Genomic DNA, 25,008 nt, shown 5'->3' on the forward strand with positions numbered 1-25,008 from the left:
AGATGATGTGGCTCACCTTCTCCGCCGCACCGGTAGATGAGCGGTTGGGTGATCCCAGGCACCGTTCCGGAGGCTCGGAGGCCAAGGCTGGGTCGACGTCCATCGGGAGCGGTTCCCCACTGGACAGGGGGGTCTCAGGTGCCCCAGGCTGCCCGCCGTGCTCCTGGTACAGTAGAGTACGCAGCTTCGCATCCAGCTTCTTGATGCAATGGTCAGAGTAGCCCAGCCGAGGGGGGCCCTCACCGTCCGACTCGGGTACGGAGGAGGGCTGGACACCCGGCTGCTGCCCTCGGTCAGGGGCGGGGTTTGCTGGGCAGTCGTCGCCGCAGGAAGATGAGGAGGGGGATGAGGAGGAGGACGAGGAGGAGGAGGAACTGCTGCAAGGCGTCAGGCCACTGGGGACGGAGCTGTCCGGTGGGATCCGCTTCATGTCTTCCAGGGAACTCGACGCCGTTGGGTGGGTTGCCTCGTGACTTTTGGTTTCGGGGTCTGTGTGGGGGTTTTGGTTGGGAGAAAAACGAAAGCTCAATTGCCAGGACAATCAGAGAAGAGGGAAGGGCAGAGAGAATGGATTCTGCAGCTCACTAACCCACAGTGCATCTAACATGTCGCTGAAGAGGTTCTCTGGAACCCTGGCGGGCTGCCACGCTTCTCTTGCCAGTACAGCATGCCCACAGCTCACTAACCCTAACCCATATGTCTTTGGAATGTGGGAGGAAACCAGAGCATACGGAGGAAATGGGGAGGATGTACAAACCCCTTACCGACAGTGGCGGCAAATGAAACTGGGCTGCTGGTGCTGTGAAGAGCTGTGCTAACCAGTGGTGATACCCCCACATTGGGGAAAAGGTATTTTACTCTCTGTTCTATCTAACTCCTCACAAATTTACCCACCTGTGTAACATCACTCCTCAACCACCTCTGCTCCAGGGTAAAAAAAAAAGAACCAAGCCTGCCCTTGTAACTGAACTGCTCCATCATGGACAACATCTTGGTAAATCTCCTCTCCACCCTCTCAAGTCCCTATAGAGTGGTGACCAGAACTGCAAGCAATACTCCAGCTGCGGTGTTCTGAATGCTTTATAAAGCTTTATAAGTATGTGGGAAGAAACTGGAGCACCCGGAGGAAACACACGTGGTCACGGGGAGATAGTACAAACTCCTTACATACAGCAACAGGGATCGAACAGGGGTCTCAGCTCTGGGCCACAGGCAAGTGTCCCAATGTGCCTTCTTTATATCCTCATGCGCCTGCACTGCCACTTTGTGTAGACTTGTACACAGAAGTCCATCTGTTCGCCCGCACTACCGATCAGTAGGGTGTCCTACCCTTGTGCATCTGTAGTGTACGGCACGTTGACAGGATGGCCAACAAGCCAAGCGGCAGAGAGAAGATAAAAAGGGGGTTTGGGTTTTCCTTACCGGCTTCTGTGCTGAGCTGGTGATCGCTTGGAATCTCCGCTTCGGAGGTCATGACCTTCTGATTAATGAAGAATCTCCAACGTCCAACAGACGAGAAGTGCGGGCCGGCCTCACCTGCGGCATAAAGGGACACTGTACAAAAACAGACACGCACACACGCACCCAGAAAACAAATTGAAAGGTCAAGATTGGGGGGGGGGGAATGTCAGGAGTAAGTTTTACACAGAGCGTGGAACACTTTGTAAAGGGAGGTGATACAGGGCAGATAAACTCAGGATGTTTAAAAGACTATCAGATAGGATCGTGGATGATAAAAAAAAATGGGAGTGCTATTTGGGAGGGAAGGGTTAGATTGATCTTGGAGTAGTTTAAAAGGTTGGCACAACATTGTGGGCTGAACTGTACTGTGGAGTCCTGCATTCTGGGTAAACGCTGCAAAATCAGATCTATTATCACTGGCAAATATTACAAAATATGCTGTTTTTATTTAAGTATGTAGGAGTAGTGCAAAAAGAGAGCAAAAGAAGAAAGAAAATAGTGAGGAAGTGTTTATGGGGTCATTGTCCTTTCAGAAATCGGATGTTGGAGGGGAAGAAGCTGGTCCTGAAATGTTGAGTGTGTGTCTTCAGGATCCTGTACCCTGTCCCTGCTGGTAGCAATGAGAAGAGGGCATGTCCTGGGTGTCAGCTCCATCTTGGGCACCAGCCTCCCCAGCATTGAGGACATCTTCGAAAGTCGACACCTCAAAAAGGCGGCATCTGTCATTAAAGGCCTCCCATCACTCTGGACGAGACCATTTCCTCATCACATCAGTGCTTCGAGGGAGGGCAATAATAGGAAATGTGTCTTATAACAATAGGATGGAAGTTGTCCTTGAGCCGGCTGGTATGTTCTTTGTGGCTACTGTATCTTCTGCCTGATTGGGGGGTGGAGAGAAGAGAGAATGTCCGCAGTAGGTGGAGAGGGGGCAGGCGTCTTTGATTACGTTAGCTGCTTTACTGAGCCCATGGAGGAGAGGTTGAGCGAGCTAGGGCTTTTCTCTTTGGATGAGAAACAACTTGATAGGGGTGTACAAGACGAAAAGAGGCATAGTTCGATTGTAAAGCCGGCACCTTTTTCCCAGGATAGGAATGGCTGATGCAAGGGAGCATAATTTTTAATTATTTATTTAGTGATAGAGTGCAGAGCAGACCCTACCAACCCTTCCAGCTGTGCTGCCCAGCAACCCACTGATACATCAGCTGTGATGGAGTGGTGGAGGGGACTCGACAGGCTGAGTTCTACTCTCCAAGCAGCTGGAGGTGGTCATCAGGTCAAGCAGCATCAGTGGAGCGGTGAGGACTGCCGACATTTCAGGTTGAGCACTGAGACTGGAGATAAGATGGAGTATAAAGAGGGGAGAGGGGGAGTGGGTGGGGTGATAGGTGATCAGTGGATTGCCGAGGGGGTGAAGGGTGATGGGCAGGAGTGGGAGATGACAGACGAGAGACCAAGGGAGGTTGGGTATTAGGCTCAAACAAAAATAGGGTGGGAGGAAGAGGAAGTGTGAAAAGTGGTAAGTAGGGACACAAAGGGAAGAGGGGGTGGGATGAGGGGCAAATTGGAGGGAGGGAGAGCAAGGTGAGGGGTGCAACGGGCAGGTGGGGGGGGTGAGGAACCAAAAAAAAGGCATCTGGGGGATCTCAGCAAGTCAGTCGGCGTCTGTGAGGGAAATGGACAATTGACTTGGAGTGCGTGGGTAAGTAGATGGATAGAACCAGGAGTCTCCAGTATCTGCAGTTGCTTATGGGTTCAGAAGGGAGTTGTCTCTTCCCTCTGCTCTGCACCCCATTCCCTCTACACTGCGGACACAAGAAATTCTGCAGAAGCTGCAAATCCTGAGCAACACACACAAAATGCTGGGGGGAAGTATCAGCAAGTCAGGCTGCGTCTACGGAGGGGAATGAGCAATCGACGTTTTGAGGCAAGGAGCATCACCAATTATATTTTCCCTCATCCCACTGCCCCTCTCACTCATACCTGTGGGATTAGATTGCTCTTTTTAGTCTGTTTAACTGTTACTTTCTTTGCAGCTTAACAATTAATTATCAGCTTGTATTTTAAGTAGTTTTTGGTTAGTATGTCTCCAATTGCTGTGGCCACTGGGAGACATACTGGACTTCAGTGGAATTGGTATGATTCTGGAAAGTTCTGGAAGCTTCTCTTGGTATTGCATTATTTGAATAATTCCTCATTGGCTGACTCTATTTGCTATTTGAATGGAACTTTTCTTCTCACTAACTGCACTGCAGCACCATCTTTTTGCTTCTCTCTCCCTTCACTTGGTCAACTTATTTGTTTCCAACTCTCTTTGTTCTATTAACACTTAAAACAATTGCAGAACAACAGCTTGTTCCTCTTTCCTGAATTCTGAAAGAACCTTGAATTAAAAACATCAGAATCTAACATGCATTCTCTCACCACCTTTCTCTGGTTCTCCTCTTTCCTTTTCTCCCATGGTCCTATCAGATTCCTCCTTCTTTGGTTCCTTAACTCTTCCACTTATCCCCTCCCAGCTTTACTTCATTCCCCCTTCCCCACCCACCTCCCCATCACCTATCACCAGCCAGCTCGTACTCCTCCTCCCCCCATCCCACTCCCGTCCCCCTTCCTGATGAAGAGACTCGGCCCAAAATGTCAGCTGTTGGGATGTGGGAAGAAAGTAGAACACCCATCAAGAAATCCACGTGGCCACAGGGAGAACATGCCGACTGTACAAACAGGTGACACCAGAGATCAAGATCTAACCCATGTCCCTGAAGTTTGAAACACTCCCAGAAGATCAGTTCAGATTTGGCAGCTGAGCAGTCACAAAATGCTGGAGGAACTCAGCAGGTCAGGCAGGGGATAAACATTTGACGTTCCAGGTCCAGACCTTTCATCAGGCCTGGAGTGTCGACTGTTCATTTTCGTCTGTAGACCTGCTGAGTTCTTCCAGTGCCTTGTGTGTGTGTGTGTGGTGCTCAAGATTTCCAGCATCTGCAGTATCTCCTGTGTTGAACCCAGCAGAGCGGAAGCTGCAGTTCAGTGCAACTTCTGGATGATGCCCCAAAATATGATGACGTCCCATCCGGACTGTGACAGACCAGTCGCCTGCTGGACACAAAGTGTGCAAGGTCGATAGGACATCCACGGGATCACATGGGTCACCGCTGTGATGTTGAGACGCGCCCTGGAGAATGGCGTTGCGGAGATGGGATCTCGCTGTACTCACCACAAGGCTGCGAGAGTGCTTGGTTCATCTGTAACTGCTCTGCACCTGTGTGCTAAAGGCACAGAAAAGCAAAGATTAACATCTAAAACAGCAGCCTAAATCAAGTCTGATTTCTAAGACCATAAAACAGAGGAGTAGAGTATAAAGGATTCACCCCATTGAGTGTGGTCCACCATTCCATCATGGCTAATAGATCATCCCCTCTCAACCTCATTCTCCTGCCTTCTCCCCTAAACTTTGATGCACTGACTAATAAACAACTTATCAACCTTTGCTTTAAATACACCCAATGACTTGACCTCCAGGTATCTGTGGCAATGAATTCTAGATTCAATGTTTCTGTTCTAAACATCTCCTCATCTCTGTTCTAAATGAACATTCCTCTATTTTGAGGCTGTGCTCTCTATTCCTGGACTCCTCCCACTACAGGAAACATACTCTCCACATCCACTCTATCTAGGACTTCCAATATCCAACAGGTTTCAATGTGCCCCCCCACCCCCGAACATTGGCTGCTCAACGATCTTTTTTTTATGAGTTTTTTCACTTTTTTGTGGGCATGGTGTGTTTATTTTTCCTTCACATTGGGTGTTCAACTGTCTTTTTTGTATATGGGTTCTTTAGGGTTTATTTCATGGCTGCTTTTTAGGAGATGAATCTCAGGGCTGTACAATGTATACATACTTTGATAACGAATGTACTTTGAACTTTGAAGTCAATTTATTATCAAGGCACGTAAATGTCACCATATACCATCTTCAGAGTCATTTTCGTGCAGGTGTTCTCACAGAACAAAGAAATACAACAGAATCAATGAAAGACCACAGACAAACAACCAGTGACAGAGCATACAAACTCCTTACAGACCACGCTAAGAATTGAACCCTGATCTCTGTCGCTATACACCACTACGCAAGCCTCTATGTTACTGTGGCGCCAAGAAACAGTGAGGTTAGTAGAGTGGGTGGCAAACAAAATTTAATGCAGCAAGTATGTTCAGAAGAACAAGTAGGATGATGTGGAGTAGAGCTCCCATTTTACAAGGGCTGCAGGAGCAAAGGACACTGGTGGGGTGTGGGTGCATGAACTATTCAAGGTGGCAAGGCCAGGCACACACAATACTGGGCTCTGGCAACAAGTATAAAAGCTGGGAAGGCAGGCTGTACCTTTACACTGGCTTCACCTCGTGTTCAGTTCCGGTCGCCTCGCTACTGAAAGGGTGCAAGGGTGTCAGAGAGGTTCCAGAGGAGATTCTGGAGGTTCCTGGGACAAGGGACTACAAGCTGGGATTGTTTTCTTCGAACATGTTCGACGTGTTGTGCCTTCAGAGATGCTCTTCTGCACACCACTGCTGCAATGCACGGTTACTTGAGTTACTGTCTCCTTTCTGTCAGCTTGAACCAGTCTTTCTCCTCTGACCACTCTCATTAACAAGGTATTTTCACCCACAGAACTGCTGCTCACTGAATTTTTTTTTGGTTTTCATACCATTCTCTGTAAAGCTCTACAGACTGTGAAAATCCCAGGAGATCAGCAGTTTCTAAAATACTCCAACCAAGTTGTCTGGCACCAAAAATCTTCCATAGTCAAAGTCACTTAGATCACATTTCCTCCCCATTCTGACGGTTGGTCTGAACAACAACTGAACCTTCTGACCATGTCTGCATGCTTTATACATTGAGTTGCTGTCATGATAGGCTGATTAGATACTTGCATTAACAAGGTGAAATCCAGATTAATGCACACAAAATGCTGGAGGAACTCAGCAGGTCAGACAGCATCAATGATGCCAATAGACAATAGGTGCAGGAGTAGGCCATTTGGCCCTTCGAGCCAACACCGCCATTCACTGTGATCATGGCTGATCATCCACATTCAGTATCCAGTTCCTGCCTTATCCCCATAACCTCTGATTCCGCTATCTTTAAGAGCTCTATCCATCTCTTTCTTGAGAACATCCAGAGACTTGGCCTCCACTGCCTTCTGGGGCAGAGCATGCCACATATCCACCACTCTCTGGGTGAAAAAGTTTTTCCTCAACTCTGTTCTAAATGGCCAACCCCTTAATAAACTGTGGCCTCTGATTCTGGACTCACCCATCAGCGGGAACATACTTCCTGCCTCCAGTGTGTCCAATCCCTTAATAATCTTATATGTTTCAATCAGATCTCCTCTCATCCTTCTAAATTCCAGTGTATACAAGCCCAGTCGCTCCAATCTCTCAACATATGACAGTCCCGCCATCCCGGGAATTAACCTTGTGAACCTACGCTGCACTCCCTCAATAGCAAGAATGTCCTTCCTCAAATTTGGAGACCAAAACTGCACACAGTACTCCAGGTGTGGTCTCACCAGGGCCCTGTACAGCTGTGCAGCATACTTAATTCCCCTTATTATGAAGGCCAGTATGCCATTAGCTTTCTTCACCGCCTGCTGTACCTGCATGCTTGCTTTCAGTGACTGATATACAAGAACACCTAGATCTCGTTGTACTTCCCCTTTTCCTAACTTGACTCCATTTAAATAATAATCTGCCTTCCTGTTCTTACCACCAGTGGATAACCTCACATTTATCCACATTAAACTGCATCTGCCATGCATCTGCTCACTCACCCAGCCTGTCCAAGTCACCCTGCATTCTCATAACATCCTCCTCACATTTCACACTGCCACCCAGCTTTGTGTCATTGGCAAATTTGCTAATGTTACTTTTAATCCCTTCATCTAAATCATTAATGTACATTGTAAACAGCTGCGGTCCCAGCACTGAACCCTGTGGTACCCCACTGGTCACTGCTTGCCATTCCAAAAGGGACCCGTTAATCGCTACTCTTTGTTTCCTGTCAGCCAGCCAGCCAATCGTCTGTACTCTGCCCCCAATACCATGTGCCCTAATTTTGCCCACTAATCTCCTACGTGGGACTTTATCAAAGGCTTTCTGAAAGTCCAGGTACACTACATCCACTGGCTCTCCCTTGTCCATTTTCATAGTTACATCCTCAAAAAATTCCAAGATTAGTCAAGCATGATTTCCCCTTCGTAAATCCATGCTGACTTGGACCTATCCTGTTACTGCTATCCAAATGTGTCGTAATTTCATCTTTTATAATTGACTCCAGCATCTTTCCCACCACTAACATCAGGCTAACCGGTCTATAATTCCCTGTTTTCTCTCTCCCTCCTTTCTTGAAAAGTAGGACATTAGCCACCCTCCAATCCACAGGAACTGATCCTGAATTTATAGAACATTGGAAAATGATTACCAATGCGTCCACGATTTCTAAAGCCACCTCCTTAGGTACCCTGGGATGCAGACCATCAGGTCCCAGGGACTTATCAGCCTTCAGGCCCAACAGTCAATCCAACACCATTTCCTGCCTAATATAAATTTTCTTCAGTTCATCCACTACCCTGGGTCCTTTGGCCTCTATTATATGGGAGATTGTTTGTGTCTTCCCTAGTGAAGACAGATCCAAAGTACCTGTTCAACTCATCTGCCATTTCCTTGTTCCCCATAAAAATTCACCCGTTTCTGTCTTCAAGGGCCGAATTTTGGTCTTAACTACTTTCTTCCCTTTTCACATACCTAAAGAAGCTTTTACTATCCTCCTTTATATTCTTGGCTAGTTTACCTTCGTACCTCATCTTTTCTCCGTGTATTGCCTTTTTAGTTATCTTCTGTTGCTCTTTAAAAGTTTCCCAATCCTCCGGCGTCCCACTCATCTTTGCTATGTTATACTTCTTCTCTTTTATTTTTATTCCATTATTTCCCTTGTCAGCCACGGCCTCCCCTTAGGATCTTTCTTCCTCTTTGGAATGAACTGATCGTGCACCTTCTGCATTACTCCCAGAAATACCTGCCACTGTTGTTGCACTGTCATCCCTGCTAGGGTATTGTTCCATTAAACTTTGGCCAGCTGCTCCCTCATAGCACCATAGTTCCCTTTGTTCAACTGTAATACTGACACTTCCGATTTTCCCTTCTCCCTCTCAATTTGTAGATTAAAACTTATCACATTATGGTCACTACCTCCTAATGGCTCCTTTACCTCGAGGTCCCTGATCAAATCCGGTTCATTGCACAACACTAAATCCAGAATTGCCTTCTCTCTGGTAGGCTCCAGTACAAGCTGTTCTAAGAATCCATCTCGGAGGGACTCCAAAAACTCCCTTTCTTGGGATTCAGCACCAACCTGATTCTTCCAGTCTACCTGCATGTTGAAATCTCCCATAACAACTGTAGCATTACCTTTGCGACATGCCAATTTTAACTCTTGATTCAACTTACACCCTACATCCCTGATGAAGGGTCTCGTCCTGAAACGTCAGGTCTTTATTCCTCCTCATAGGTGCTGCCTGACCTGTCGAGTTCCTCCAGCATTCTGTGCGTGATACCATGGAGAGGAGGCTGGTTTCTGTTACGTGCTAAACCGTGTCCACAAATCTCTCCAATTCTTCGCAGTCTCTGGCAGAGCAGTTGCTGCTCTAAGTTGTGATGCATCCACTTAGGTTGTCCCTATAAAAACTGGTGAGGGTTGAAATGGAGCCAACCAGCACATCCCTAATCACTAATTCAGTATAACAACACAATGACCATTTTGCACTACAGTGGTCTTTGTTTTTCTGTTGTTCTAATCGTGTTCTCTGTTATATAATTTATGTTTTTCTCTGTGAATGCTGCTTATCTGAAGCTGCTGCAATTAAGCTTCTCAGTGCACCTTGTGCCCATGGACTTGTGGGTATGATTACAAACTGAACTTTGACCTTGACAACGTGTTTCCTTTAGGTTCCCACCATGCTGTTGGGTTGCTAAGTTCTAGGTGGGACCAGAGTCACATATAGCCAAGGGTGCCTACGTTTGACAGAAACCCTCCTGAGGGTGGACAAATGGGCTTTTAACTACAAGAAAGGCACCTGGGAGTGAACATCACTTGTCCTTGTCCCATTACATAGATCCAGAGGGGCTACTTACCATGTTGTGGTCAGGCTGCCCGGTGCCTGCTAGGGGGTGATGAGGAGTGACGTCCGCCCCCCGATCGGCCTCCGACGAACTTCGCACAATCTCTAGGGAATTGGCGATGATGGCTCTCATCTCCTCGATGAATTTCACCTTCTGAAGCTCCAGCATGAAGTTGTTTTGCACCTGAGGTAAAAGACATGAGAGACCTGATTGCTCTGGGGTGGAGGCAAACAGTGAAGGGAGGGACGGAGAGCGGGAGGGGTGGGTTCATTCGTTTGTTGTCCAAAAACCGAAAGAGCTGATCATGGATTACAGGAAGAACTGAGACAGGCTCACCCCGATCAATGTCACTGCAGTTGAGAGGGTGAGTAGTTTCAAGTTCCTTGGTATACACACCACCCAAGATCTCACCTGGACTGCTTTGTGGCAAAAAAAAAAGCACAACAGCGTCTCTTCCACCTCTGGTGACTGAAAAAGTTCAACATGAACTCCCAAATCCTCAAAACCTTCTACAGGGGCACCATTGAGAGCATCCTGACTGGCTGTATCACCACCTGGTATGGCACCAACCTTGATTGCTGGGCACTGCAGAGAGTGGTACAGACAGCCCAGTGCATCTGTGGATGTGAACTTCCTTCCATTGAGAAAATTTACAGCAGCAGGTGTATAAAGAAGGCCTAAGAGATCATTGGGGACACCAGTCACCCCAACTATAAACTGTTTCAGCTGCTTCTGTCTGGAAAACGGTACTGTAGCATTAAAGCCAGGACCTGTAGGCTACAGGACAACTTCTTTCTACAAGCCATTAGACTTATAATTTCACATGTCTGTAACGCAATGATTTTTACTCCCCTCATGTTGTGGGAAGGATGTAAGATTTAAATAAATAAATAATACGTGCCATGATGTATAATGTGGGTGATCACGGTCTATCCACGACCATTACTGTTCTTGGCAAATTTTTCTGCAGAATGGTTTGCCATTGCCTTCTTCTGGGCAGTGTCTTTACAAGATGGGTGACCACAGCCATTATCAATACCCTTCAGAGATTGTCTGCCTGGCATCAGTGATCACATAACCAGGACTTGTGATCTGCACCAGCTGCTCATACGACCATCTACCACCTGCTCCCATGACTTCACGTCATCCTGATCAGGGGGCTAAGCAGGTGCTACACCTTGCCAAGGGTGACCTGCAGGATGGTGGATGGAAGGAGCGCCTTACATCAACTTTGGTAGAGACGTATCTCCAACCTACCACCATAGGGGGAATGAGTGGCCTCTCAAATGCGGACAGGATGGGGCAAAGGGAGGGAGGAATCAAAGGACAAAAGGAATAGGTTCAGTGGGACCCCTACAGGTTTAAGATTCACACCTCAGACTCCAATTTCATTCTTCGTAGAGTACAGGAGACTGAGGGGTTACCCTGCTATAGGAAAGCTGTTACTAAGCTGGGAAGAGAGCAAAGAAAGGTTATCAAGGTTATTGCCAGGACTTGAGGGACTGAGGAAGAGGTTGGACTTTATTCATTTTTTATTTAATTATTATTATACTTTTGTTTCTCTTTTTGCATCGGCACAATTTGTTGTCTTTTGTACATTGATTGTTCATCCATCTTTGCTAGTGTAGTTTTTCATTGATTCTATGTACTTCTTTGTTCTACTGTGAATGCATTGGCTGTCTGTGCAAGTTGGCCCAAGTTGGTGTGGTCTTTTATTGAGTCTGTTATGGTTACCATTCTCAGGATTTATTGAGTATGCCCTCAAGGAAATGAATCTCAGGGCTGTATATGGTGACAGATGTATTAAACCACGTGAAGGTAGATTAGGGTGAATGCACTTAGTCTTTTCCCCAGGGTTGGAGGATCAAGAACGAGAGGGCATAGGTTTCATAGAAACATAGAAAATAGGTGCAGGAGTAGGCCATTCGGCCCTTCGAGCCTGCACCGCCATTTATTATGATCATGGCTGATCATCCAACTCAGAACCCCGCCCCAGCCTTCCCTCCATACCCCCTGATCCCCGTAGCCACAAGGGCCATATCTAACTCCCTCTTAAATATAGCCAATGAACTGGCCTCAACTGTTTCCTGTGGCAGAGAATTCCACAGATTCACCACTCTCTGTGTGAAGAAGTTTTTCCTCATCTCGGTCCTAAAAGGCTTCCCCTCTATCCTCAAACTGTGACCCCTTGTTCTGGACTTCCCCAACATCGGGAACAATCTTCCTGCATCTAACCTGCCCAATCCCTTTAGGATCTTATACGTTTCAATCAGATCCCCCCTCAATCTTCTAAATTCCAACGAGTACAAGCCCAGTTCATCCAGTCTTTCTTCATATGAAAGTCCTGCCATCCCAGGAATCAATCTGGTGAACCTTCTTTGTACTCCCTCTATGGCAAGGATGTCTTTCCTCAGATTAGGGGACCAAAACTGTTTCAGGTGAGAAGGGAGAAATTTAGTAGGAATCTGAGGGACAATTTTCTTTGTGTTTTTTAAAACATAAGTGGATGAGCTGCCAGAGAAAGTGCTTGAGTAATAAACATGAGAAATTCTGCAGATGCTGAAAATCCAAAGCTATGTATGTAAAATGCTGGAGCAACTCAGCAAGTCAGGCAGCATGCACGAAATGAACAGTCGCTTGTGCATCCTTGTGTTTAGTTTTTCACTGATTCCATTGTATTTCTTAGTTCTACTGTGAATGCTTGTATTTGGATGAATCTCAGGGTTGTGTATGGTGACAATATGTGTACTTTGATAACAAATTGACTTTTCAACTTTGAAAATAATTGGACAGGTATGTGGAAAGGAAAGGTCAAATTAAAGATCTTAAAGAATACTGATGGAAGAAAGAAGAGTTAAGATCAGATTGGGTGGGAACTATGGTCGGCGTCGACCAGTTGGGCTGAGGGCCCTGCTTCCATGCTGTGCGACTCTATGACGACTGGGTGAGGGTGTTCTTAGTGGTTTGTTCGGTCATCAGACTCACCATGTAGATGGCTATGTCTTCAGGGTCATCCCCATCCACATCAAACTTGAAAGTAACCATCTTGTTGTTGTGCGTCTCCAGCTGGCACTCCACCATGTTGTCGCCCTCACTGGAAACCTGTTGGTGGGGGCGGGGGGAGGGGTGGCATCAGGCTCACAGTGACACAGGTCTCAACATTTTCAGCAACACTGAACACTGACCTCCTCCTTCCCCAACTACTTCACCCCTCACACAGACTGCATTTGGGATATCAAAACCAGTTAAGACCATAAAGCACAGGAGGAGAATTAGGCCATTCGGCCAATTGAGTTTGCTCCACCATTCCATCATGGCTGATTTATTTTCCCTCTCAACCTCATTCTCCTGCCTTCTCCCTGTAACTTTGATGTCCTTACAAGAACATACCAACCTCTGCTTTAAATATATTCCCAGTAACTTGGCCTCCACAGCTGTCTGTAGCAATGAATTTCACAGATTCACCACCTTCTAGCTAAAGAAATTCCTCCTCATCTCTGTTCTAAAGGGACATCTTTCTACTTTGAGGCTGTGCTCTCTGGTCCTAGACTCCCCCACTATAGGAAGCACCCTCTCCACGTCCGCTTTATCTAGGCCTTTCAATCTTCAACAGGTGTCAATGAGATCCCTCCTTATTCTTTTAAACTGCAGTGAGTATAGGCATAGAGCTATCAAGCACTCCTCATACGCAAATTCCTTCATTCTCGTAGACCTTCTCTGGACCATCTCCAATGCTGCACATCCCTCATTAGAAAAGGGCCCCAAAAATACACACCATACTCCAAGTACGGCCTGATCAGTGCCTCATAAAGCCTCAGCAACATTTCCTTGCCTTTATATTCTAGTCCTCTCAAAACAAATGCTAACTGACTCAACCTGCAAATTAACCTGCATGAGGACTCCCAAGTTCCTTCGAATCTCTGATTTCTGAATTTTCTCCCTATTTAGAAAACAGTCTATGCCTTCATTCTTTCTACCAAAGTACACGACCAAACACCCTGCTACACGAAATTCCATCTGCCACTTTTTTGTTAATTCTCCTAATTTGTCTCAGCCCTTCTGCAGACCCCCTGCTTCCTCAACACCACCTGCCTCTCCAGCTATTGCCCACATCTGGCCTCCATGCTGTTTGGAGTGGAGAATTTGAGATTCACCACCCTCTGAGAGAAAGAATATGAACGCATGTCTGTTTTAAATGACCTGACTCTTAGTCTGAAACAAAGCCCTTCATTCAGCACACATACAAAATTCCACAATTACAAAATTTAAATTGATGATTGTTGGAATCAATGTTGTGTAATAATAGATAAAATATAAAGTGGTAAATTTTTTTTACAGACATGATCATGAACGTGTAGATTTATAAGGATGCTACCAGGAATAGAGCATTTGAATTATGGGGAAAGGTTAGATCTTTATTCCCTGGAGCAAAGAATTCAACATAATTGGTCCACATTCATTTATTTCCAAACAATACAGGCCCAATCTATTTCGCTTCTCCTCAGTGGACAATCCTACTATCCCACCATTCCAGTTACCTGCAAGACGGTCAGCTGGAACTTGGTCGACTTCTCCGGCCTTTCCCGTGCGCAGGAGGGCCTCCTCGGCTGAGACTTCTGGGCCTTTCCATTCCCAAGGTCACTGCCGTTGGAGACTTCTTTAACCGCGTCAGGAGTCCCACTGAGAATGCAGAACTGTTGTAAGTACGTCTCCAAGAGGAAAAGCCAGCAACACTGAACTCTTCTGTGGATCATTTATAACGTTACAGCTGAAGTGGGAAGACATCTGTGATAGCCTAGCTGCCAAAGTGGGAGGGGATGCGTGAAGGAGAAAGTGGAGGGGAGGGCAGGTGGAGAAAGTTACAATGCAGAGAAGGAAAGAGGCAGGGGCCCCGGAACCAAAAAGGAGAGGGAATCAGGAACCAGAGAGATCAAACAATAGTGGGACTTTTAGGAGCACTAATATACAGAGGGATCTTGGGGTGCAAGTCCACATTTCCCTGAAAGTGGCAGGGTGGTAAAGGCAGTGTACGGCATATTTGCCTTCATCTGATGCAACATTGAGCATACAAGTCAGGAAGTATAAAACTTTACTTGGACCATTTGTGGAATACAGTGGATTCTGGTTAATTGGGAAACATCTGGACCAATACATTTGGCCCAACGTGTTATCATTTTAGATGATCTGTACTGGGTTCAATACGTAAGTGCATTTACAAAGAAAGCACGGCAGCGCCTCTGCTTTCTTAGAAGTTTGTGAAGATCTTGGCATTATCTAAAACTTTGACAAACTTCTATAGATGGGTGGTGGAGAGTATATTGACTGGATATATCGCAGCCAGGTACGGAAATACCAATGCTCTTGTACAGAAAAGCCTAAAAATAGTAATGGATATGGCCCAGTCCATCATGGATGAGCCCTCTCCACCGGTAAGTATCTATACGGAGTGCTGTTGCAGGAAAGCAGCATTCATGATCAAAGGCCCTCAACATCTCTCATGCTCTCTTCTTGCTGGGGCCATCAGAAAGAAGGTACAGAAGGCTCAGGACTCACACCACCAGGTTCAGAAACAGTTATTACCCCTCAACCATCAGGCTCTTGAATTAGATGGGATAACTTCACTCAAATTCACTCGCCCCATCACTGAACTGTTCCCACAACTTATGAATTCATTTTCAAGGACTCGATATTTATTGCTTATTTAGTATTATTGTTATTATTTCATTTTTCCCCTCTTTCTTTTTGTATTTGCAGTTTGTTGTCTGTCCTGTGGGTGCAGTCTTTCATTGAGTCTATTGTGTTTCTTGTTTTTACTGTGATTGCCTGCAAGAAAATGAATCTCGGGGTTGTATGTGGTTACATATATGTACCACCTGTAATCCGGTTCCTTCGATAATTTGGCACTGATTTAAAATTTTCCACGCAACTGTAATTTCAAATTTCCTGGGCCACTGTACCAATCTGCTGCGCATTGTTTTGGTTGCGCTAGATCTGTTCACGTGTTGGTGCGCTCTTGTAAGCACAGACAGGCGATTCCTGCCTGTTTTCCTGCATTTATTAACATCATTTGCCTGAGGCGCAACCGCCCGGCACCCACCAGCCGGCAGGGGAGCTGGCACGCACTGGGTCGGTCTGCCTTCTTGCCCACCTGCCGGCAGTCGCGCACTGTCCTCTGGCGTCACCTGGCTGGCGCTCCATTCTTTTCTGCCTACGACCTCAGATCAGAAGTGGCAACCCGCTGAATTTAAGCATATTACTAAGCAGAGGAAGAGAAACTAATGAGGATTCCCTCAAAAACTGCGAGTGAAGAGGGAACAGCCCAGCGCCCAATCCCCGGCTGTCTGGCGATTGCGTGAAATGTGGTGTATAGAAGACCTCTTTCCTCTGACTTCTACTTCTGCTCACCCAGATGTGCTGCCACCAACATCAACAGTTTGTGAAGAAACTGTTGTGCTAGTTTCAGCACCAGTTCCTGATGCTTCACTCATTTTTCAAGATGAAGATGTTGATGATCCTGACAACCCCACACTTGCAGACATGTAACTTTGTCTGAAGATATATTAAACGTCTCACTTTAGAAGCGGAAGTGCTCAACTGTTCTGTATGAGTTAATTTCTGTACATTTACCTGTTCCCTTTATTTTATTTGTGCCTGTACAGTATATTAATTTCTTAAAATTTCACTTGCTACTCATTTAATATTCCTGTTTCATTATTATCTAACTTGTACTGATTTATATGATATTTTAAAGGTATGATGAGGCAGTTAGCTATTGCTTAATGTGATCCTTCCGTAGTTCGGCATTTTCACTAATCCGCCACTCCTCAGGTGCCGGATTATAGGTCGACCTGTACTTTGATAATAAATTTATTTTGAACTTTGAATTAAGTGGATGCCTCAATTAGCCTTCAGTTTCATGGAAATAGTTAATAAGGTATAAAAAAGACAAAGTAACTGAGTAACAAATTACGTATTTAAATGGAATATTGAACAAATTGGAACACTACCAATATAACTACAGTATTATAAAACTGTGCATTAGTTCCAAATAATTATTGATGGAGGAGTTCATCCAGTGTATCTTTCGATCCACTGTAAATGAACAAGCTCAGTGCAGACACCTGGTGCAGTTCCTAGACTGCTTTCATTACCTTCCTGCATGAAGTAGTGTCAAAAATTACTGCTTTTTCATCTGACATCGGTCAGCCTAAATGAGTAACATAACACAAGCATATGCAACTGACGCTATTAAAAATCAGTTTGCTCTAAGCATGGTGCAGTGTCTAACGGCCATAGAAGTACACACGACCGGCACTAGTTAGAAACTGTTTGGCAACAGTCTCCTGTCCCAATTAAGTGGTATAACGTCCCAAAATAAATGAGGGAAATCCCAGCTAGTTTCTTGAATAGTTTTCATTCTTCAAGAGTTGTTTCAAATAAGCGGATGCCCCAATTAACTGATGGCCAATTAACTGGAATCCACTGTAATGTGCAGAGTTTAGGTTCTTACAGGAAGGATGTGAAGGCTTTGGGGAGGGTTCATTCAGCAGGATTAGAGAGTATCATCTAAAAAGGAGAAGTTGGACAAAGCCAGATTTCTTATTCTTGGAAGACCTGATATAAATATACAGGACTATGAGAGTCATGGATAGGGTAGAGTATCAGTCTTTATCCCCTGGGCTGGATATTCCAAATGCTAGCGAGTATAGGTTTAATATAGAACAGTCCAGTACAGTACAGATGCTTTGACGTATAATGTTGTACTGACATTTTAACGTACTCTAAGATCAATCTAACCCATCTCTCCTACATAGCCCTCTATTTTTCTATCATCCATGTGCCTAACAGTCTCCATGCCCCTCATGTACCTGCCTCTGCAACCACCCCAGCAACATGTTCCATGTACCCACCACTCTGTGTAAAAATCCTGGCTCTGACATCCCCTTACAGTTTACTTTAATCACCGTAAAATTATGTCCCCTCGTATTAGCCATTTCCACCCTGGGGGAAAAAAAAATCTCTGGCTATCCACTTGATCTATGCCTCTTATCATCTTAAACACCTCTTACTAAGTCACCTCTCACCCTCTTTTGCCCCAAAATGAAAAGCCCTAACTCGCTCAACCTTCCCTCATAAGACATAGCCCAGCACCACCAGATTGAGGAACAGTTATTACCCCTCAACCATCAGGCTCTTGAACCAGTGGAGATAAATTCACTCACCCTATCACAGAACTGTTCTCACAACCTATACACTCACTTTCAAGGACTTGTCGTCTCGTGCTATTGATATTTATTGATTACTTATTATTGTTATTTTTTTTTCTTTTGTATTTGCAGTGTGTTAACCCTTGCACATTGCTTGTATGTCTGTCCTGTTAGGTGCAGTCTTTCACTGATTCTATTGTGTTTCTTGTATTTACTGTGTATACCCGTAAGAAAATGAATCTCAGGGTTGTTTATGATGACATATATGTAAATAATAAATTCATTTTGAACTTTGAGCTCTAGTCCAAGCAGCATCCTGGTAAATCTCCTCTAAAGCTTCCACATCCTTCCTATAATGAGGTGACCAGAACAGAACACAATACTCCAAGTATGGTCTAACCAGGGTTTTATAGAGCTGCAACATTACCTTGCGACTCTGAACTCAACTCTCCCGGCTAATGAAGGCCAACAGACCATACACCTTCTTAACCACCCCTCAAATTCCCCGAAAATTTTGAGTGACCTACAGATGTTTAAGGTGGGAGGAGGTAGATTTTTGAAAAGCACAGAGTGTAAGCAGGTGAAGCAGGCATGATGATGAAGTTTAAGAGGTATTTAGACAGACACGTAAACAGGCAGCGAGTGAGGGGCATGGACCATGTGTGGGACGATGGGATTCATTCAGATTAGCTTCATGTTCAGCACAGGCATGGTGGGTCAAAGAGTCTGCTCCTGTGCTGTACCGGTGTTGGGACCCAGGAAAAGCGGGTAAGAGATGGGGACGTGGGGAGAGAGAAGAAGACAAGGGGAATTCCCAGCTCGCTGGTACAGTCCGCTTAAGGAGCTCGCCAACCCTTCACATACAGCAGTCTGGACCCAACTGCATTTATCATACCAACTGGGAAGGGGGCTATTGCCAGTAGCTTGAACAGTAACCCTACCTCTGGTTATCCTGCATCTGTCTCGCAGGCCTCTGGGAATCCGGAACCACCAGCTGGGTCAGGGGCTGCAGATTGACAGCAAAACACATGTTAGCATTCTGTATCATTGAACCTGTTAGAAACAAATCACTGCTTAGATGCACAAAAACTGTACAATGGCCTCCACACCACTCCTGGCAGTGCGTTTCACACAACTACCACTCTGTACAAAGCCTACTTCTGACATCCCACTCTATAATTTCCCCCAAGCACCTTAAAGTTATGCCCCTTTTATTAGCCATTTCCAGCCTGGGGAAAAGTCTCTGACTGTCCGCTTGATCTATGCTTCTTACCTTCTGTACTTGCATCAAGGCCCCTCTTATCCACCTTTGCTCCAGAGAGAATCCTTGTAAGACATGCTCTCCAGTCCAAGCAACATCTGGGTAAATCTCCTCAGCACCCTCTCTAAAGCTTCTCCTGCAGATTTCCTGCTCCCTCAACTGACCAGTCCCATGACACCCCCCCCCTCACCCCACTGAGACCAATGCTGAGCTTTGGTGCTTACTCACCGCAGTTGTCTGCTGGTATCCAGCCACGGCCTGCTGCTGCGGCTGAGAGAGTCCTGCTGAAGGGTGGTGCGACTCCACGCTGGAACCCGAGGAGACCTGTGGCGCACACGTGCCAGGCTCTGCGGCAGAGGCAACTGCGGTGGTGAAACCCACGCCTCCCTGAGTGTCAGAGCACATGGCAGAGGGTGGGTTGCTGTCTGACACACTGTCAACTGCAGGATGATGATTCAGTGGGGAGGGGGGTTGGAGAGGAGGGGAGGGGAGGTCAGAGAGAGGGGAAGAGGGGGGAAGGGGGGAAGAGGGGGGAAGGGGGGAAGAGGGGGGAAGGGGTGAAGGGGGAAGGGGAAGGGGGAAGGGGGAAGGGGGGAAGAGGGGAAGAGGGGGGAAGGGGAGGAAGAGGGGGAAGGGGTGAAGGGGAAGGGGGAAGGGGGAAGGGGGAAGGGGAAGGGGGAAGGGGGAAGGGGGAAGGGGGAAGGGGGAAGGGGGAAGGGGGAAGGGGGAAGGGGAAGGGGAAGGGGAAGGGGAAGGGGAAGGGGAAGGGGAAGGGAAAAGGGGAAGGGAGAAGGGGAAGGGAGAAGGGGAAGGGGAAGGGAGAAGGGGGAAGGGGGAAGGGGGAAGGGGGAAGGGGAAGGGGAAGGGGAAGGGGAAGGGGAAGGGGAAGGGGAAGGGGAAGGGGAAGGGGAAGGGGAAGGGGGAAGGGGGAAGGGGGAAGGGGGAAGGGGGAAGGGGGAAGAGGGGGGAAGAGGGGGGAAGAGGGGGGAAGGGGGGAAGGGGGGGAAGAGGGGGAAGAGGGGGAAGAGGGGGGAAGAGGGGGAAGAGGGGGGAAGAGGGGGGAAGAGGGGGGAAGGGGGGAAGGGGAAGAGGGGGAAGAGGGGGAAGAGGGGGGAAGAGGGGAAGAGAGGGAGAAGAGAGGGGGAGGCATGGAGGTGGGGGTGGAGGGGGAGGGGGAGAAGAAAAGAAGCTATATTAGAACATATGGCATTGTCTCACCCAAACACAGCCTGCAATTACTGAAGATTCCCCTCTTGTAGATTAGGCAACTAATCTAATCTCTTGCAAAGAGTCTAACAGATTTCTACAGATGTACGAGGGCGAGCATTCTGACTGGTTGTATCACTGCATGGAATGAAGGCTCCAATGTATAGGATCACAGGAGTCTGCAGAAGTCAGTTAGCTAGCTCCTTCATGGGTACAGCCCTCCCTGCTGTCGAGGACATCTTCAGGAGGCAGTGCCTCAAGATGACAGCATCCATCACTGAGGGCCATCACTATCTGGGACATGCTCTCTTCTCATCACTACCATCAGTCAATAATTCAGGTACAGCTTCTTCCTCTCTGCCATCAGATTTCTGGATGGTCCAATGTGAGATTAGCTTTATTTATCATGTGTACATCGAAACATACAGTTGCTGTTTGCGTCAACGACCAACACAATCTGAGGATGTGCTGAGGGCACATAGGCGTTGCCATGCGTGTCCACAATTTACCAACCCTAACCTGTACGTCTTTGGAACATGGGAGGAAACCCATGCCGTCACGCGGAGTATGAGCCAATTCCTTACAGACAGCGGTGGGAATTGGACTCCGATTGTTAGCTACTATGCCAAAGTAACTCATTATTCCACTCTCTTTCTCCTGTTCTGCTCAGAATTTATAGTAGTTGTTATGTTTTTGAACTGGACTGCTGTGACAAAACAATAAATTACATGCCATATGTAAAAGTCAGAAATAACAAATATAATTCTGCCCACAAAATGACAGCCAGGCCATCCGCTCACTCGTTTCCCTGAGCCGTACTCTTTGGCTGGCCCACCAGCTCCCCAAGCACACCTGGAGTAGGGTTGCCAACTGTCCCGTATTAGCCGGGACATCCCGTATATTGGGCTAAATTGGTTTGTCCCATTTGGGACCGCCCTTGTCCTGTATTTCCCTTGCTAAGGTAGAGAGTTCATATGAAACCGTTTGTAAGCCGAAATGGCAGAAAGCGAAGAAGCAATTACCATTAATTTATATGGGAAAAATTTTTGAGCGTTCCCAGACCCAAAAAATAACCTACCAAATCATACCAAATAACACATAAAACCTAAAGTAACACTAGCATATAGTACAAGCAGGAATGATATGATAAATACACAGCCTCGATAAAGTAGAAATAATGTATGTACAGTGTAGTTTCACTCAGACAGAATCGGGAAGATTAAGCCAAAACTGATTTGTAGGAAAAAAAATTGGCACATACATGCATGCGCACGTCACGCATGCGCACGTCACGCATGCGCACACAGGTGCCCGTGCAAGGTTTCATGGTCATGGTAGTCTTTCTCGGGGTAAACACAAGTGTCCCGTACTTGACTGCTACTTTTGTCACTTGTTTGGGAGTGAGAAAGTTGGCAACCCTAACCTAGAGTATGATGAAACCTATCTGAATGACACTGGGACGTGGGAGGAAACTGGAGCACTCGGATTGTGGCCGGGGGTGGGAGAACCTACATAGTCACTAGAATGTGCAAACTCCACACATACTCTCACACTCAGAGGGAGAGAGATGCATATATATATATACATACACACACACACACCATTGAAACGGGCTGCCACGGGTGGTGACAGGGCAGACACAATAGAGGCATTTAATAGGCTTTTAGATAGACAAGTGAATATACGAAGAATGGAGAGACATGGATCCTGTGCAGGCAGAGGGGATCAGAATCATATAAAAATATTACCAAACATGAAATACAAATATATAAAACATAAAAAAGAGCAAAATAGTCAGGTAATGCTCAGAAATCTGACGCCAGAGGAGAAGCAGTTCAGAAAATGCTGACTGCGAGTCCTCAGTCTCCCGTGCCTCCACCGCCCCCCCACCCAATGGTAATACAGAAAGGAAGGGGGCACAGCTCTGGATGGTGGAGATCTTTAAACTTTTAAGAGATACAGCACAGTAACAGGCCCCTCCAGCCCAACGAGCCCATGCCACATAATTGCACCCATGGACCAATTAACCTACCGACCGATACGTCTGGAATGTGGGGGGGAACCGGAGCAGCCGGAGTAAACCCAAACGGACACAGGGAGAAATACAGACTGCTTACAGATAGCGGCAGGAATTGACGCCAGATCACTAACACAGTAATAGTGTTACACCAGCCATGTCACCCTCCTCCCTCTGCGATGAGTTTAATTTGACGTCACGGACGGTAAAGACAGAGTGGGCTGAAGGGCCTGTTCCTGTTTGTCATCTATATCAACAATGTAGCAAACTAGATCAACACAGCTGCCGATGACATCAAGACGGGGTGGGGGTGGGGTGCAGTGGATAGCAAGGAAGATTATCAAAACTTCTAGCCGGAAAAATGAGCAGAAAAATGGCAAATAGTCGACTGTACCTCTTCCTATAGATGCTGCCTGGCCTGCAGCATTCACCAGCAATTTTTGTGTGTTGCATAAATAGAATTTAATGCAGACAAGAGTAAGGTGTTGCACTTTGGGAGGACCAACCAGGGTAGGTCTTACACAGTGAACGGTAGGGTACTGAAAGTGCAGCAGAGAAGTATCTGGGAACACAGATCCATAACTTCTCGAAAGTAGCATCACAGGTAGATAGAGTCATTAAAAAAAAACATTTGACACATTAGCCTTCATAAATGAAGTCACTGAGTACAGGAGCTAGGATGTTACGTCGAAGTTGCCTAAAATGTAGTGAGAACTAATTTGGATATTGTGTGTAGTTCTGGTCATCTACCTACAGGAAAGATATCAATAAGGCTGAAAGAGTGTAGAGCTAATTTATAGGAATGTTACCGGGACTTGAGAACCTGAGTCATAGGGAAAGGGTAAATAAGTTAGGACTTAACTCCCTGGAGCACAGGAGAATAAGATTTGATAAGAGATTTACAAAATTATGAGGGGTATAGACAGGGTAAATGTAAGCAGGCTTTTCCACTGAGTTTGGGCAAGACTAGAAATCGGGACCATAGGTTGAGGGTGAAAAGTGAAAGACTTGAGGGGAATTTCTTCAGTCAGAGGGTGGTGCGAGTGTGGAATGAGATCCCAGTGGGAGAGGCAGGTGCTTGATGTAACATTTAAGAGATGTTGGATAAGTACAAGGATGGGAGGGGTGTGGAGGGTTATGGTCCGGGTGCAGGTTGCTGGAACTAGGCAGTGTAACAGTTTGGCACAGACTAGAGGCCGAAGGGCCTTTTGCTCTATGGGTGTGTGGGTGCATGTTGGACGTGCGTGGGGGGGGGCGGGTGTGTGAGGCGTGTGTATATATACACACACGTGTACAACAGATGAGGTCAAGGTAGTGAGTAGTACACAAGAGCTGTTTGTACAAGAGCACAGTCCAGGTATGGGTCGATGCAAAACAGATGGGCTGAAGGGTCTGTTCCATGCTACTTAACAACTGAATCGTTAACCTGCTTCCCACGGATGCTGCCAGGTTTTGCCCGGTGTGTTTCTAGAGGGGAGGACTACTCCAGTGAAAGCAGGAGGAGAACGGTCGGATAGCGCCAGGGGAACAGGACTGGACAATGCTGGGGGAGCAGGGAGAGGTGGGGGACGGAGCGAGAGGAGGTGGAAGCTTACCTGAAGCAGTGTTGGCGAGCAGCTTACTCTGCAGCACATGCTGGTCGACCTCTGGGTCCTCCGACTCGGGCGGGTGGTGGTGCCAGCCGGCAGCAGCCGGGGGCAGCGGCTGCTCCGGCTGAGGGCGCAGCTTCTCCTGCTCCTCGACCTCGCGGATCTGCTGCGTCCTCTGGCGCTTCCGCTTGATGAAGGAGACCCGGTCGCGGATGGACTTGCACAGCAGCTTGGAGTCGCTCTCGTGGAAAAAGCCCGATCGGACCTGGAACCACCAAACGTGCTGCAGGTCAGTGGAGGTGGCAAACGGCAATGACGATCGTCTCCGCAGCCCCCCACCTCAGCCCACAGGGAACAGAGAGAAGCTGCATTAGCACCCCAAAGGTGCTAGACTCAGAGACACGCACACAGGGAGACACACAAACATGCAGTCAGCAAGATACACAAGAAAAACAGAGAGAGAGAGAAAAACACACATGTGTGTAAGCACTTGCGCACACATGCACGCAGGGAGACATTCAGGGAGACAACACAGGGAGGCACAGGCAAACACAGTAACACACACTAGTGCGGAGGGAGACGTGCACACTGAGATCACACACACATACACACAGGGAGACACGCAGAAGGTTTGGGACCCGTTAAGCACTTGCCATCTCCTGTGCCACCTCCTCAGGGGTGTCCTGCTCCAGGTCGAAGCTGAACTCCAGCGCCTCGTTGTCCTTGTGCTTGCCTTTCAGCTTCTTGGGGTCTTCCACCCAGATGCGCAGGGCGAGCGAGGAGTCCTGCCTAGTGTCCTCTTTAGCCAGTTCAATCCGCAGGCCCGTGTCCTCGGCAAAGAAGGCGTAGCTCAGGAGGTCCTTTATGGCAAGCCTGTGCAAAGGTGATCAGAGGTTAGGCCATGCTCCTTGAATCTCTGGAGGACCAGGTTTGAGGTGTGGGGAGGACTCTAGACTGCACACCTTTGCTTCAGAATCAGAATCAGGTTTATATCACTATAATATGTTGTGTTTTGCAGCAGCAGTACAGGGCAATACATTAAAATTATTACTATGTTACAATAATATATACAAAATATATAAATATTGCAAAC

The 25,008-nt window shown here is 47.0% G+C and overlaps 1 protein-coding gene across 4 annotated transcripts in view; it reads right to left on the reverse strand.

Moving 5' to 3' along the window:
- The window catches only part of LOC140189874 (serine/threonine-protein kinase WNK3-like), a 150,514-nt gene that overhangs the window by 22,306 nt on the left and 103,200 nt on the right, over positions 1–25,008 (reverse strand). For all 4 annotated transcript variants that reach the window (XM_072246206.1, XM_072246208.1, XM_072246207.1 and 1 more), the window contains exons 7-16: positions 24,569–24,788; positions 23,922–24,180; positions 19,332–19,543; positions 18,784–18,848; positions 14,174–14,315; positions 12,621–12,737; positions 9,648–9,818; positions 4,676–4,727; positions 1,423–1,536; positions 17–489 (exon numbers count right to left, since the gene is read on the reverse strand). In XM_072246206.1, the coding sequence (XP_072102307.1) occupies positions 17–489; positions 1,423–1,536; positions 4,676–4,727; positions 9,648–9,818; positions 12,621–12,737; positions 14,174–14,315; positions 18,784–18,848; positions 19,332–19,543; positions 23,922–24,180; positions 24,569–24,788 (1,825 nt within the window). The remainder of the gene's footprint in view (positions 1–16; positions 490–1,422; positions 1,537–4,675; positions 4,728–9,647; positions 9,819–12,620; positions 12,738–14,173; positions 14,316–18,783; positions 18,849–19,331; positions 19,544–23,921; positions 24,181–24,568; positions 24,789–25,008) is intronic.

This window comes from Mobula birostris, chromosome 29 (genome assembly GCF_030028105.1).
Source record: "Mobula birostris isolate sMobBir1 chromosome 29, sMobBir1.hap1, whole genome shotgun sequence".
Classification (NCBI taxonomy): domain Eukaryota; kingdom Metazoa; phylum Chordata; class Chondrichthyes; order Myliobatiformes; family Myliobatidae; genus Mobula; species Mobula birostris.